This window comes from Lepus europaeus, chromosome 9 (genome assembly GCF_033115175.1).
Source record: "Lepus europaeus isolate LE1 chromosome 9, mLepTim1.pri, whole genome shotgun sequence".
Lineage (NCBI taxonomy): Eukaryota > Metazoa > Chordata > Mammalia > Lagomorpha > Leporidae > Lepus > Lepus europaeus.
Genome location: NC_084835.1, coordinates 110,187,462 through 110,204,621, shown reverse-complemented (window position 1 = coordinate 110,204,621; position 17,160 = coordinate 110,187,462). Strand labels below are relative to the sequence as shown.

At 41.6% G+C, this 17,160-nt stretch overlaps 1 protein-coding gene and 1 pseudogene across 1 annotated transcript in view; both read right to left on the bottom strand.

Annotated features, from left to right (window-relative positions):
• The window catches only part of PHLPP1 (PH domain and leucine rich repeat protein phosphatase 1), a 237,815-nt gene that overhangs the window by 101,870 nt on the left and 118,785 nt on the right, over positions 1–17,160 (bottom strand). Inside the window, exon 4 of the mRNA XM_062201773.1 lies at positions 916–1,082. Coding sequence (XP_062057757.1) covers positions 916–1,082 — 167 coding nt within the window. The remainder of the gene's footprint in view (positions 1–915; positions 1,083–17,160) is intronic.
• On the bottom strand, positions 2,445–2,609 carry LOC133767410 (U4 spliceosomal RNA; annotated as a pseudogene).

Sequence of the window (17,160 nt, the reverse complement as noted above, 5' to 3'; positions counted from 1 at the left end):
GATAGTGAGAGAGAGAGAGAGAGAGAGAGAGAGAGAGAGAGACAGAGAGAAAGGTCTTCTTTTTGCCCTTGGTTCACCCTCCAATGGCCGCTGCGGCCGGCACATCTCGCTGAACCAAAGCCAGGAGCCAGGTGCTTCTCCTGGTCTCCCATGCGGGTGCAGAGCCCAAAGACTTGGGCCATCCTCCACTGCCTTCCCGGGCCATAGCAGAGAGCTAGCCTGGAAGAGGGGCAACCGGGACTAGAACCCGGTGTGCCGGCGCCGCAAGGTGGAGGATTAGCCTAGCAACATATATTTATGAGAGGCCTAATTTACCAAAGAATCAAGATTGATCATTGCTCCAAAAAGGAAAGGAAGTGAAAATGGCAAATTCTTAAATCACTTTAGAAACATGCTAGTCAATTCCTTCTCTCTGGTTATCAGGGAACCGATCCTGTTTACCTAACTCTCAAAACCTTCACACTAATCACCCAGATAACACAGTGTTAATGGATTTAATTCTTGGTTCTTATGCTTCTAAAGAAATGTCCTTTCTCAGAAGAGAAAAATACAAGTGACCTTTTGCGAATTTCAAAAGAAATAATTTAACTGAACAAACATCTGAAGTTCAGAAAGTAGCACACTAAATGTTATTAACTTCACAGCTGCAGATAAATTAAGGAATGGAAGTGGTTTAAAGAGAACTGTCCTTATCTAAATCTATCCAGTTAATAAATATCATAAAACCATTCCTTTCTAAGGCAGGAATCTTGGGGGAGAAAATTTTCCGAATGAGAATTAACGTCCTCATTAATAAATGCCCTCTGGAAGAGAACGTTTACACACTGTAGCTTTAAGTCAGAATATCCAAGAGAGAACAACCAAAGGTCAATCCTGCTCCTTCCCTGTGATGACCCACCCATTCTGCAGGCTCACCTTTGTAGTTCATTGAGTCCCCTGGGAGATGAGAGGCTGGAATTTTGCCTTAGGAAATTTTGTTTTAAATTGAGATGAGTGAGGTCTTGGCTGTAGAAGAGGTTGACAGGCAAGTGTTCCAGGCTACAGCACGAAAGGTCCACGGAGCTAATGCGCTGGGATGCAACCTAGAGGGGGATAAAAATACAATTCCTTCTTAATATCATCCACTTAGCCTATAACTACTTTCTATAGATAGAAATAAGACAACTCCAATGCGGAGAACAGACACAGTATGCAGATAAGCACTGCTGGCTTCAATATAAATCAAAAGGGTGTTCACCAAGTACACAGAGGAGCCAAGCACGATAAAAGCAGAAAACAGTGTTCTGCTAGAGGGTGATTCGGGACCTCACAGAGGAAGCAGATTCTCAAGAGCACAGGCCATCCTACTAGGCTTGTGATGACAGGGGTCTTCAATGTATAAATTTTATTCCTGAAAATATTCATGGTAAGAGAATTTAAATTTTAATAATATAAGACTTTAGAGTTACTATAGCACTGAGAGACAGATGCGAAGTTCCAAACTGAACCTATGAAAGCCCCTGTATGTGCTTAGAACAGCACAAATAAAGAAAAGTATTACCAATGGACTTGTCCCCATCTTTAACAATAAAATCAGTATGGTATAATCAGATTCCATTGCAATCCTGCTATAAAGTTCCCAGGTTGTCTCTCCACAAAGTGTCAGTTAGATGCTAACAAATTTGAGCTTTGCTTCACTCAGGTATTCTAAGTAAAACTTACATCTAAATGTTTATCCAGATGTACAATGCCTTTCTAGTTTAATGATTCCCACCACAGCCAGGCTCCCATGGCCACAGATCAACAGGCACAGTGGAGACAGAAAATGTGCTGGGTAGCCTGCATTTCCCAAATGTTCTCTCTAGTACCACTGTGATATAGTGCCAGCTGATGCCAAAGCACACTGCTTCAGCTTGACTTCCTCACATCGTGCCCCCTTCTCTCCTCACAGAGACCAGGGGAATACAGGGATTCTCCTTTATCTTTACCATAGAAACATCACTCCTTATCTGTGGTTAACTTGATGGTCTTTTCAATAACCCCAGGTTTCTTTTTTTTTTTTTTCTTTTGACAGGCAGAGTGGATAGTGAGAGAGAGAGACAGAGAGAAAGGTCTTCCTTTTTGCCGTTGGTTCACCCTCCAATGGCCGCTACGGCTGGCACTGCATTGATCCGAAGCCAGGAGCCAGGAACTTCCTCCTGGTCTCCCATGCAGGTGCAGGGCCCAAGCACTTGGGCCATCCTCCTCTGCCTTCCCGGGCCATAGCAGAGAGCTGGCCTGGAAGAGGGGCAACCGGGATAGAATCCAGCGCCCCAACTGGGACTAGAACCCGGTGTGCCGGCGCCGCAAGGCGGAGGATTAGCCTGTTAAGCCATGACGCCGGCCTCTTTTCCCTAATTACAGAGGGCAGCAGGACACAGTTCTTAGGAGAGTGGCTCTGGGCTCAGAGCATGCACATTCACTTCCTAGCATCACAACCAAGCTCCATTTTTCTCATATGTGTAACAGGCATAAAGAGGGTACCGATTTCATGCCTGGTATATAGAAAGCATTCAGTAAATGTTTTCAATTAGCAATAATCGTGCCTCAGATAAACCTCATTGGCTATGATACCGCCATTGTGCAAAGCTTTAGTAAATGTTAACTGTCATTATTACCATTAATATTATTACAACTAATGTTAATGCTAAATAGAATGATTCACATTTTATAACCACTGGAATCCAACTCTTTGCCAAAAAGGTATTCAGAAGTAAATCTGCATAAAATACAGTTTGCTAATGGTGCATTTGAGGGTAGAAGTTACAGTATACACAAGGTAAGGAATCCTAGGGTGAAAATGGCTGGGCAGAGCTGTCTCCAAAGATCTTAGGAGGAAATCTGAGTTTGTATTTTAGCAATTCATCTTTTCTTGAATTTTCACCACTATGTAAATGTGACCCCACTCATATGTTGGGGGGCAGGGTGCCTGACTGAATATTCAGAGGCGGCAGAGTGGTGGGGCTGTAGCACAGGTGGTGATCTTCACGAGGGTACCGTGGCGTCTAGGTGCATGATGGAAAGTGAGCTGAGCTGCTTGACAACGACTGGGTGGCTGAGCCTTCAGCCGTTGTGAACGAGTATGAAGATGATGGGGTTTTGTCAGTGCATGCATTGTGATTGCTCGTAGCCCTTAGCTCTTATAGGTCACTAGCTACCTGCCTAGCCATATCAGTACTACCCAAACTATTATCATTGTTCTTAGTACTTGGGGGAGGGAAGCTAGAAAAATAAAGGCTACTTATTATGAGGGATAAACAAATAGTTTTCTTATTAATATTTATGTGTCTTTGTTTTGAGAAGGATCACAGTTTTTGATAGTTGTTTTGTAAGTGGGTCAGTTTCTTTGGATAGCTTTTGAAAATCAAAAACCCCTTCTAACCAGAGTGCTTTCTTCTTTGTGGTGGGGTCCTGACATGCCCAGGTTGGTCTTGGTGGAAGCACTTACATCTCCTGTTCGGTTGCCAGGGCAGGGGACTGGGCAGGAGTGCAGCTAGTGGTAGCTCTTATGGCCACCCTGGCAGCCCTGTGGTCATCATGAAATGCTGAATTTATGTTCGCACTATCAATGTTACCAGGTCTACCCGGCTTTCTCAACACTGCTCTTAGCCTTGTTAATGTGGTTTCCTCCTCCTTGTTTCCAGCAGGAACAGCTTGTGGTTCATAATGAGGAAAGGAAGAAAACACAACTTGACGTTTAATCATTTTCTCTAAGTTGTCCAAAGGGAGTATTTAGTGTGATGCTTCAGTTGGCATATAATTTGTCTTCCTCAATGCAATTTCCACAAGAAACAGTCCAGGGGCCCTTCACTCAGCAAAACGTTCTGAGGGTTGTACAAAGTGCTAAGCATGGGTTACCTGAACAAAACAGAAAGATCCGTCCCCTCATGGAGCTTACTGTGCTCTCCTTGTGATGATAACTCTTTCAAGAGCACAAGATGTGATATTTATTTTCATTGTAACAACTCAGTAAAGTAAGGGCTTACCCCCACTTCAAAGATAAAGGTTAATCAATGAGTGTATCCAAGGTCAAATGCTTAAAGCAACAAGAACAGAGTTTGAATGAAGTCTACAGCATTAACTCCATGCTTATAGGTCTGGAGCCTGAACACAGTTCAGATCTTATTTGAAAGGAGGTTCCCTTAACTCCCAAGATAAAATAATATAACCAGAGCAAAGAAAACTAGATGATGTTCCTGAGAAAAGCTACGCTTTAGGAATGGGACAAGGCAGTGACAGCCCGGGGGAGGGGTATCTTCCTCAAGAGAAGCAAAGACCATCTGTTGGCCAAATACAGATTTCAGAAAAGAGGCACAGCCCTTTGGGGTTATCATTCCTTAACGTCACAAGTTCTGCTCTCTCCAGTCTCGAAGAGGTTGTCCAACTGGGTGAGCACCAAATGAGCACCTAATAAAATATTTAAAGTTTACAGGAAGGAGTAGGGGTATAGTGGTATAATGGGTTTAGCCACCACTTGGGATGCCCAGAACCCATATTGAAGTACGTGGATCAAGTACTCCTCTACTTCTTCTTCTTCTTTTTTTTTTTTTTTCCTTTTTATTTATTTGACAGGTAGAGTTACAGACAGTGAGAGAGAAGAGACAGAGAGAAAGGTCCTCCCTCTGTTGCTTTACTCCCCAAATGGCCGCCACGGCCAGAGCTATGCTGATCCGAAGCCAGAAGCCAGGTGTTTCTTCCTGGTCTCCCATGAGGGTGCAGGGGCCCAAGGATCTGGGCCCATCCTCCACTGCACTCCCGGGCCACAGCAGAGAGCTGGACTGGAAAAGGAGCAACCAGGACTAGAACCCAGCGCCCATATGGGATCCCAGCGCCGCAGACGGAGGATTAACCAAGTGAGCCACAGTGCCGCCGCGCCCCCCCCCCCTTCTGATCCACATTTCTATCAGTGTGAGCCCTGGGAAACAGCAAATAACTCAAGCGGTTGGGTCCCTTTCCCACAGACAAGGATGGAGTTCCTGGATCCTGGTTGACTGGCTCAGCCCCAGCTTTTACAGGCATTTGGAGAGCAGACCAGCAAATAGAAGATGTCTGTCTCTTCCTCTCTGTCACTTACAGGAGGGGGCGGCATTGTGGCGTAATGGGTTAAGCCAACACTTGTAATGCTGGCATTCTGTATGGGTGCTGGTTATAGTCCCAGATGCTCCACTTCTTATTAGCTCCTTGCTAATGCACCTGGGAAAGCAGCAAAGGATGGCCCAAGTATTTGGGCCCTTTCAACCACGTGAGAGATCTGGATGAAGTTCCTGGTTCCTGGCTTTGGCCTGGCCCAGCCTCTGCCATTGTAGCCATTTGGGGAGTGAACCAGTGGAAGGAAGATCTCTCTTTCTCTCTCTGTAAACTCTGCCTTTCAAATAAAATAAATATTAAAAAAAAAAAAAAGTTTACAGGGAACCAGCATTGTGGCACACTGTGTTAAGCCTATTGGGAGGCTAGCATCGAGTCCCAGCTACTCTTCTTCTGATCCAGCCTCCAGCTCATGTGCCTTAGAAGGTGGTAGGGGATGGCTCAAGTACTTGTTTCCCTGTCACCCACGTGGGAGATCAGGATGGAGTTCCTGGCTTCTGGCTTTGGCCTGGCCTCAACAGCGGCCATTTGTAAAACGAACCAGTGAATAGAAGATTTTCTCTCTCTCTCTCTCTCTCTCTCTCTCTCTCAATCTGCCTCTCAAATAAATAAATAAATAAATAAGTTTTAAAGAAAAAAGTACAGGAAAAGTATACAAGATCACAGAAACCTAGAAACAAAGTGAAAGAAATAGGTATATGCACAAATTTCCTCAAATATTTGTTACAGAATATGACTGCTAAAAGCTCTCACAGAGTATAAAAAAGCACTTTTGCAAAAACTATTGTACTTCTGTTAACACCTACAAACATCAAGACAGTAGAAGACACAAAGTTGACACTCAAGCAACTTGACAGGATGAGGAAGATAGGCTTCACAATGTACAAGGTGTGTGGGAACAGTTCTATTACTGACTACTAGGTGGCTTTGACAAGTCACTTCCTCGTATCAGTCCCTCTGTTTCCTCAACGCTAAAGATGACTAAATAACACCAGCCCCAATAAAGTTACCAAGTTGCTCTAATAATACTTTTCTCATTTAAAAAAAAAAAAATCAGGGGAGGCTCTGCAGACCCTGTTTCCCTAGACCAACATCCACAGGTACAAGAAATATAATCTTGGGAAAGACATTATGGTGCAGTGAATTAAGCTGCCACATATGGTACTAGGATCCCACATCAGAGTTCCAGTTCCAGTCCAGGCTGCCCTGCTTCCAATCCAGATCCCAATTCATGAGCTTGGAAGGCACTGTCCCAAGTACTCAGGCCTCTGTCACCCATGTAGGAGACCAGGATGGGGTTGTTGTCTCCTGGCTTTGGCCTGGCCCAGCTTTGGCTGCTGTGGTTATTAAGGGAGTGAACCAGCATTCTCTGCCACTCTGCCTTTCAAGTAAATAAATCTTTTTCTAAAAATACAAATCTATAAAACAAAATAGAGACTTCAATGTATAGGCTAGTACTCTTGCCTTGAACAGTTACACAGATGAGTGTAGGCAAATGCAGACTACCAATGAGCTACATACAAATGGGTTCAAGTTTTAAATCAGTGTGAGATAACTGTAGATTAGGAAGTCAGTTTCTAGTCTGTATTAACAATAAATTTTTTAAGGCTGATAATTTATAGTTGGTAAATTAAATGGGACTCTTCCCACCTATATTCTCTGGGAGAAACATTAATGCAGACATGAATCCCCATGTCCTGCTCAACATCTTCTTTTCCAAATGACATACATGCATATATAGGGGTAAAGTTCATCTGGCCCTCAAAGTATGTCCAAAGAACACTACAAAGTAAAAATACAAATGATGAACAACAAAATTTTTAGATTACTTAATGGTCTTTCACACATTTTTCTACCATGCTCTTCAGCTTGATACTTTCCTAAAAGTAATTTCTTTGCCTCTCCTTAGGCACTTATCTAAAAATTGCTTTTCTTCTGGGTCTAGTTGAGTTGTGTTTCTAAACCAATGTTTTCCTAACCCTAACAATCTCCACTATCCTTTCAAATTTATCATCCTCCCTTGCAATAGGACTTAACTCTGCATCATATCATTATTGATGGCATACTTAGTGGATAATCACTTTTCATAGGCAACAGAAAGTTCACAGTAACATTCATGTGATCTTTCTGGGTCTCTTCTATACTTTAATAAAGTTGTATTTATCTTTATTATATGCCTAGTATGCTCAAAATTAAGCAAAATGACTCTGAAAGGCTAGGTCAAAGCAGCTGAAATAGCACAAATAATTCTACTTGTGTAAAGCAAGACTGCTGTGAAGTGGCCTTATGAGTCATTAATTGCTCTGGCCCAGGCTTCAGTGGCTTGGGAAATTATGCCCCTGACTACAGGGACAGTCTCTGGGGAGTTACTGGGCCTCCATAAACAATTTTTAACCTCAGATGACCTAGTTTTAATTCTCACCCACCCCGCCCAAAAAAAGAAAAAGCTTTAAGAAGGATGAGAAGGGAGCATATAAATTTTGAGCAGAGCATATTAAATTTTATTACCTAAGCAATCTAACAATGTTACTTGTTTCAATTTTATCAATACAAACTTGACCCCAAACCTCTTCATAATGACAGCTCATCTCCTGATCTGGTCATAATTATTATTTTATAAAATCTGTTAAACAGATGCAGAAAGCCTTATAAAATTAATTATGATATATGAATTAATAATGTCCTAACAGGAATATATCAAGTTACCAATTTTGGATTTAGTAAATTCCTCCTGGAATTTCAATATCTTATCATTTCTTTCTCTTAAAAGGTTAAATGATATGAAAAAATACAAAGAATAAAATAAGCAAATGTACATGCCAATCTAACTTACTGGAGGTTATGAAATGTCAATGAGACCAAACAAGAGGAAAATCCAGAGAGGCTGTCATTACTAGGCAGAAATAAGAGATGAGACTATGCAGGCAAGAACATTCTAGGAGGGAAGGGATGGGAATTTATGACTTTAAAAGATAATGGGCTATAAGGTACCAATTAAAATATAGTTAACGAATGTCAAAATTAAAGAGTATGGAGAAAACTGAGCATTGAATAAGAAGCAAAACAAAATGCCTGGCTCATTGTTCAAGCACAAGAAGGATCTAGAAAAACCAAAATAGAGAAATAGACACTAAGAGATCTTCTAAGGCATCCCTATGTCTCTTTGCCAGGGAGGAGAGGCTGGGGATGAGGAGTCAGCATCCATACAGCTACGAAGCTAACCTGAGTGAAATGTCTGATATATCATTCATTAATTACCTTGCATGAAGATGCACTGTATTTGGTATTCCTGAAGACAAAGACATCTAAACTATAGTTCAACAGTGTGTATGCAATGGTTCAATGTGGACATACAAGGCAAACAACACAAATCTCTAGGGGCAGGCATTTGGCACAGAGATTAAAATGCTACTTGGGACATTCACATCTGTTATTGGAGTGCCTGGGTTTGAGTCCTGGCTCTGCTTCCAATTCCAGCTTCCTGCTACTGCACACCATGAAAGGCTGCAGGTGATGAGGTCCCTGACACCCACATGGGAGATCCAGATTGAGTTCCTGGATCCTGGGTTAGACTGGACCAGCCCCAGCTGCTGCAGTCACTTGGGGAGTGAACCAACAGACAGAAGATTTCTGATTCTCTCTCTGTGCCTCTGTCTCACTGTCTTTCAAATACATTTTAAAAAATGTAAAATGTTAAAAAAAAAAAAAACCCACAAATCCCAGAGACCTCCATATCCATATTGGCTACAAAGTCCTCTCTTAGACAATGAACCATGCATTCACAGGTACTTCTGCTGTATTTGTCCAATAAGGTCACTGTATAGTCTAAACTGGAAACACCGATCTGGCACCTCACTCTTTATGAGCCAGAAGCAACTGTACAGGGCCAGAGGAGATGGTGCCACTAGCGTTCCCAAATCACGAATAGTGTCAGTCTAACAGTTATCTCCCCAGCACACACATCAACACTATTGTTTCTCAATAACAACAAAAAAACAGAACTCAGCATGGGTGGAGGGCAATTTAAACTCAGAGTTCCTTCCTCATTTCCTTATTGGCAAAATACATGTAAACAACATGTTAGAATGTTACTACCTGAGAATGCTTCTGAAAGTACCAGCAGCAATCCCCAAAAGGTGGCGTCTATTCCACAAAGGTCTGAGAAGTGAACTGCAAAGACTTTGTAACTTGCTATTTTTAAACATTTAAATACATATCCAAATGGTTCTATTATAATAAGCTACTTGCTTTGTGTGTAAAACACAAAATAAACCAATGTTTAAGTTCCAAGTTAACATACAAGGCCCAATATATTTAACAGAGAGTTACAGATTTTCCCCTCGATTATTCCACTGTTCTGTGCTTTATAAAACTACAACTCAAGACTCATGGGTAGAGTAATTGGAGAAATGTAAAACGCTGGGTTAAAATATTAGAGATTCCCAAGGTAAGTGTGTAACAGGAACTAAAGTTTTACAGATTGGTCTAGACCTTCAGAGTAAAACAATTTAATTCCAAAATATAACAAGTAAATTCAGAGATGTGGTTAATCATATATGCATCAGGTAATAGCTCCCTCACCACCGAAAATGACTTAATCTGACTCGGACAACTCAGCAGGCATCTCAGATTTCCTAACTACCTCTTGGTCATCATGAAGATCAGCGACCAATGTGCAGTGGCTGCGCTCACTCCAGGAAACAGACACCTGGTAAATCACCTTTTATTATACTATTCCCCTGGCTGGATTCTGCTGACAACTCTGTAAATGAAGTACTTTATTTGGATCTTTTCCGCAATTCTGTTGTCATTTGACTCTTCGTTTTTAGACCCTTCAGGTCACTATAAAGCACTACTACAATACAATTAAATAACAAGGGCAAGGCAGCAGAACGTGTACGAAGCAGTGCTTGAACACTTTGTACCTCAGTTCCATCACCTGCAAAATGGAAGTGACAATACCTCCCAAGAGCCGCTACCTTCTGTTGTAAAGCCCCGGCTCCAGAACTGTCATCAGCATTCCCCTCACAGGGCAACGAAGGGCTCCAGAGGGGACCCCAGTTGGTGTTATCTCTGAGCAGCAATTCAGCCAGGTGAATAGCATTATTATTATTAAAATAAATCAACAAGTTAGAGGAGGTGCTGAACACTAATTCACTTTGGATATAATATCAAAGGCAGGAGAAATAATGCTCATACACTCTGTGCCTAGTACATCATTTCTGCAAGGATGTCAAGAAACCAGAGTATACCCAGAAGAGAGGCTGTTAGATAGGGGGACCTCAGAGCCAAGAGACAGAGGGAACTGTTGGACTCAACAGAGATGCTTCTTCTGAAAACCAAGTGCAATGGAGGGGACAGGATGGTGCAAGGGCACAGCCATCGTGGTAACCCTCAGCATTTTGAGGTTATCAGATAGAGGAGGGAGAACTATCTTGTGCGATACCAGACAGCAAAAACTAGGGCCAATAAGTCAAAGCTACAGGAATAAAGACTTAGTTCATTTATAAGGAATAACTGTCTCTTCAAACACCACAGGTGTCTGAAACATTAGACATCTGGGGGATTCAGTTGGGAGTCCATAAAGGCCTTTGTCAAATCTTAAATTCTAAGTCTCTCAACCTAAGATGATGAGGTTAAACTCAAGGTTAAACTACACAATGTCTTCAAAGAAAATTCCAAATAATTGTTAGGCAATTATTTATAGAACTATAACAGGGCCCAAGCACTTGGGCCATCCTCCACTGCTTTCCTGGGCCACAGCAGAGAGCTAGACTGGAAGAGGAGCAACTGGGACAGAATCTGGCACCCCAAACGGGAGTAGAACCCGGGGTGCCGGTGCAGCAGGCAGAGGATTAGCCAAGTGAGCCACAGTGCCAGCCAAGTTGTCTAATTTTCAAACATAGTTTAAAGTTCCTCACTTAAGATCTAGCATGCATTTTATTAAATATAACATTATATTGACAGAATCCACACATATTTGAAAGTACTAATAAGAGAAGCACAAACCCTAATCAACCTTTTTTACTTTTTAATTTTTTTAAAGATTATTTATTTATTTGAAAGGCAGAGTTAGAGAGAGAGAAAGGGTTAGGCAGAGAAAGAGAAAGATCTTCTACCCACTAGTTCACTCCCCAAACAGCCACAACTAGCAGGGATGGGCCATTTTGAAGTCAAAAGCCAGAAGCTTCCTCTGAGTCTCTCATGTGGGTGTGCAAGGGCCCACGTCCTTTGGCCATCTTCTGCTGCTTTCCCAGGCACATTAGCAAGGAGCTGAATCGAAAGTAGAGCATCTGGGTCTCAAACCAGCACACATATGGGATGCTGGCGTCACAGGCTGCAGCTTTATCTGCTGTGAATGCTGGCCCCAATCAACCTTTTTTAATGATTCCACAGGAAAATGTTTCCAGAGTCCCATCAGGACATGAGGAATACATTTCTATTTGCTGAGGTCCTAACAACCCCAGGGACCCTAGAACAATCCCCTGGCGCAAACAGAGAACAGTAACTGTCTTCTCTTTCCTCTCTTGCTCCCATCTCCCTGTTGAGCAGGGGCAGCAAGTGTTCTGCTGACTATAACACAGCTGGAAGAAGAAAGGGGCAAGGGATGAGAAGACAGGAGGAAAGAAGAGGGAGGAACACGAGGAGAGCCCAGTGGCAAGAAATTGGCATAGATTTAAGACATGGAGTTGGGGAACTCAATTTCTCTTACTGGAGTGCCTGGGTTGGAATCCTACCTCTGGCTCCTCATTCCAGCTCCCTGCTAATGTGCACCGTGGGAGGCAGCAGATGATGGCCCAAGTAGTTGAGTCCCTCCACCCACTTGGGAGACCTGGACTGGGTTCTTGGTTCCAGTCTTCAGACTAACCTAGCCTCAGGGGCATTTTGGGTTTTTGGAAGTAAACTAGCAGATGGATACCCTATTCCGCTTACTCTCTCTACTTCCCTCACCCTCTCCTCCCTCCCTCCCTCCCTCCCTCTCTCTCCCCTTATCTCTCAAATAAAGAAAAGCATCGTTTTAAAAGATAACAGCCTTAATATACAAATAGGTATTGTTTCAAAAAAGCATGATTTTTTGCTATGAAACATAAGAAAACTAGGTATCTGTTATTTGTATAAATTTTGATTATATAACAAAGTTTTAGTTGGCAATGGACTGAATATAGGATGAAGGCCACCTAAGATTCCAACTCTTAATGACACCATTGCTGTCTCAATTTGTGTAGTTACAGTCTGCAATGTTCACACACTGACAAAATTGCCTAATGACCAGGCTCTCAGAATGTGTCTTCGTTGTTAAGTAACACATAACTGCAGTTACTCAGATTTCAGAAACAATAGTCACTACAGGAAAAACAGAAGGGATTAGTATATGGAAATAAGAGAAATAAGATAGGCATAGCTGAAGCTTACGTATAAAGAAACCACTCTACTATTTTTACTTTAATCATAGCTGTACTTCTGCACATACTAGACTCCTCCTTGAAAGGAACGTTCCTGTTTTCATGGTATGCTCCTTCAAGAGTCAGCAGGCTCCTTACTTTCTTGAAGCCCTCCCATGCCCAAATACCTTAAAACACCAAATCTCCAAACTTTCCTTGCTCTGATCACGACAAGAGCAAACTTATAATAAGTGAAAATCCATGTCACTCATGCTCTTAGTTCCACATCAGAAGCTACTACGGCTTGCTAGACGGTCCTTGATCAAAGGGCCCTGGATTCTTTATTTGAAGAATCGGTATAAAATGTGAATGGGGAGGTTACAGAAAAGCCTGGGACTTCTCAATAGAACAGTATTGCAAAGACACTGCAACACAGTCACTCAAAAGACAATGCTGACAAAAAGCAGCACATTCCCTAAGCTACACCTGAAATTAAACAAAATATGCATAAAAGATGACCAATTTGGCCGGCGCTGCGGCTCACTAGGCTAATCCTCTGCCTGCGGCGCTGGCACTCTGGGTTCTAGTCCCAGTTGGGGTGCCGGATTCTGTCCCAGTTGCTCCTCTTCCAGGCCAGCTCTCTGCTGTGGCCTAGGAAGGCAGTGGAGGATGGCCCAAGTGCTTGGGCCCTGCAACCACATGGGAGACCAGGAGGAAGCACCTGGCTCCTGGCTTCAGATAGGTGCAGCGCGCCGGCCACAACACACCGGCTGTAGCGGCCACTTGGGGGGTGAACCAACTGAAAAAGGAAGACCTTTCTCTCTGTCTCTCGCTCTCACTGTCTAACTCTGCCTGTCAAAATAAAAAAAAAAAAAGATGACCAATTTACATGAAAGGGCTTCTTGCAATCACATATAGTGACACTGATGTACCTCAATACTATTGCACTAGAATGATCTGACTCAAGTGGTTACTAAAATAATATTTGAATAAAAGCTGAACAGGAAAACACTATTTTTAAATGTAAGAAACCAAAAGTTCAACGGTTTTCCATGTTATCTTATTCTTATTTAAAAGGTGATGTTTACTAATTATCTCATGTGATCTTTAATCAGTGTGAAATACAGTCCTGACCTTTGACTATAGTGACATTTTCCCGCCTGTGCCAAAGACATGGAATTAAAATATGGTGGTTAACACTGAGAGGGCCAAATGTGAAGGCACCTACAACCACCAGCAAGTCGACTACTGATCAACTCAGAGAGACACACAGATGATTAAAATATCCCCTAGGAGGTCTGATTTTGTAACTCTGGGCTCATCACCAAGTTATAACCAACCAAACTGGTTGGAGGTGCTTTCCCCTACAGAAGAGAACTGAGTGGATCTCAAGGCTTGGGGTGGTGGGGAGTGCCTATTACTAGATGTAACATAGGTTTAACATCCCTAATCTGGAAATCCAAACTCTGAGGTACTTGCCAATGCAAAACTTTTGGAGTTACAATATGAAGTCAAAGGCAGAAAATTTCACACCTGACCTCATATGACAGGCTGCAGTCAAAATGAAAGTATAACAAAAAATATTGTATAAAAGCACCTTTATAGCACGTGTGTAAAATGAATCTGAAATATAAATAAATTTCAGGTTAGACTTAGGTCCCATCCTCAAGCTACTGCATTACGTATATGAAAATGTTCCAAAATCCAAAATCTAAAACACTTCTCAAGTATTTCAGATGAGATAGATTCCACCCGCATTCCTAACTACAAGAGTCTATCACTTTTAATTCACTCCCTTTATTATCCACATTCAAAATACTGGACTTTGGAATGTATCCAGAAGGAAATTATTTTCAACTTCATTTAGCCAGTCAATACTGAAGAGTGTTCAACCCATCTGACAAAAAGTTAAGAGCATATACTCTCTGGGATCACATGTTTCAGAACATTTTTTCAGCAGACAGACACCTGAATCAATATTCTGTTTTCCTTTAAGATTTATTTTATAAGGCAGAGTTATGGAGACAGAGAAGGAAAAAAGAGTGAGTCAGATCTTCTATCCACTGGTTCATTCCCCAAATGGCTGCAACGGCCAGGGCTGGGCCAGGCCAAAGCCAGGAGCTAGGAGCTTCATCCGTGTCTCCTACTTGGGTGCAGGGGCCCAAGGACTTGGGCCATCTTCCACTGCTTTCCCAACCATGTTAGCAGGGAGCTGGATCAGAAGCAGAGTACCTGGGTCTCAAACTAGCACCCATGTGGGATGCTGGTGCTGTAGGCAACAGCTTGATCTGTTATGCCACAAAACTGATGCCCTGAATCAACAGTCTAATCTTTGTAATCTGAACAGAAGATGTGTAAAATTAATAGTTACCTGATATGTTCATTCTTTTAAAAAATACATAGATAATGGTACTGTGGTTATATCTGTAAAAAGAGTTCTCACCTTGAGATACATATACATATACCCACAAGTATTTGTGCGTAAAATAACAGATGTCTGAGGTTTGTTGTATAATAGGAGAGAGGAGGAGTGTGCAGACCAGTCTTGAGTTGACCATTGTGGAAGCTGGGTCACAGGCATGTGGGTGTTATAATACTATTATCTCTACTTAGACTATCTGACATTTCCATAATAAGATGCTAAAAGACACACAATACTAACTTAGTGATCAGAATCCACTTCTAATCTTGTGTGAAATAAACAGACTGTAAATTGGGATAATACAGTGTCACAGAAGTGACTAAGACTTCTAAATTAAGAATGAGATTCATGCTATAGACACACATGAAAGACTAACGTTGAAAAGAATTCAGAGGATCAGTCAACTTGTCTAAAAAGTGGGCCACAAAGATGACAGCCAGGTTTGCATTTCCAGAATGTTACCCATGTAACAGATAGGAGCTCTTCTACAATCCCTGCTCCTTCCCTCAGCTACCGCTCTCAGCCTTAAGACATCACTGCTCCTCCAACCACTTTAAAGACATGGGATACACGGACCCTAACTGAGGACATAGAGTCCTGTGCACACAGCATATTAGGATGATTACTGAGCTGTTAAAACTGGCCACACATGCATTAGTATTTTAGCAATGACTCTAGAGTCAATATCATAATCCTCCCAAAGGAGTGCCCTCATACGATGCACCGCTACTAACACACGCCCAAAAATACAAGCTCTAAACAGACTCCTTGGGTACTAATTTGGCAAGCAATAGTAAATGCTAAGATTAAGCTATTAATTTTAAAACATAGTAAGTACAAAAGAGCCTACCTTGGTAGAACACATTTAATTAATAAACTTCTATAAATTTTCTCAAAAAATCAAATGAAACAAATTAGAACAAGGATGAACACTTCCCTATTGCTAATTCTAGATGCATAAATTGAAAAAAACAAAATTTCTTTTCAAATTACTTATCTAACTCATATTAATTTAAAAATACCAGGTATTTGGCTCCTTTTGTCTTTCTACTCTCACAAGAACAAACAAGGATGAATGGTCATTAGAAATAAAAAAATTCAGATAATCCTTCCTGTTTTTTTTCTTTCAGATTCTTATTAAAATAAATCCACATTTAAACATAATAATGGATGTTATTTATTAATAAATAATTTAAACATAATAAAAGATAAATTTTTTAAAAGAATCTGCTATGATAAGATGATATGTAAGATGATATTAACTATATCTTTATTCACATTAGATTAAAAATTTAGACTTCTAATTTGTTGCAAAAAGAATGTAAAGCAGCTGACACTGGACTAAAGTGCAGCACACTGCATTAGACCTAAAAGATCAAAACACCTCCAAACAGAGAATTCTATAAAATATTTTCTCAATGCTCTTCAAAAGTATCAAGGTCTTGGAAAACAGAATGACTGAAAAAAATGTCACAGGCCAGAGGAGACAAGTGAGATGTGATAACTGAATGCATTGTGGTGCCTGGAATTAGATCCTGGAAGAGAAACAAGACTGTGGCAAGACTAGTGAAACACAAATGAAACCTGGAGGTTAGTTGAGCATAATGTACTAATGCTGGCTTCTTAGCTTTGACAAATACTTCATGGTAATACGTACAGTAAATTGAATGAGGAGTATATATGAACTCTGCAACTTTTCTGCAAATATAAAATTATTCTGGTGGGGGGAGGGTGTTGTGGATCAGCAAGTTAAGTCACTGCTTAACTTGTTAAGTCACTGCTTGGAACTGACAGGAACATCCCATATTGGAGTGTCTGGACCCAAGTCCCAGCCTCCACTTCTGATCAAACTCCCTGGTAATACACATCCTGGGAGGCAGTAGAGGATGGCTTAAACTCTTGGGTTTCTTGCAATCCCTGGGGAAGACATGGACGGAGTTCCTGGCTCCTGGCTTCACTCTAGCCCAGATCAAGTTGTGGGCATTTGAAGGGTAAACCAGCTGATGAAAGATGAAAGACCTCAATTTCAATCTCTCAGTCACTCTGGTTTTCAAATAAACTTTAGAAAACATATTACAAAATAATTAATAAAATTTAATGATAAAAAGCCTGTTTTAGGGGGCCAGCATTGTGGTGTAGTGGGTAATACCATTGCCTGCGACATCAGCATCCCATGTGGGCACTAGTTCCAAGTCCAAGATACTCCACTTCTGTTCCAGCTCCCTGCTAATGTGCCTGGAAAAGCAGCAGAAG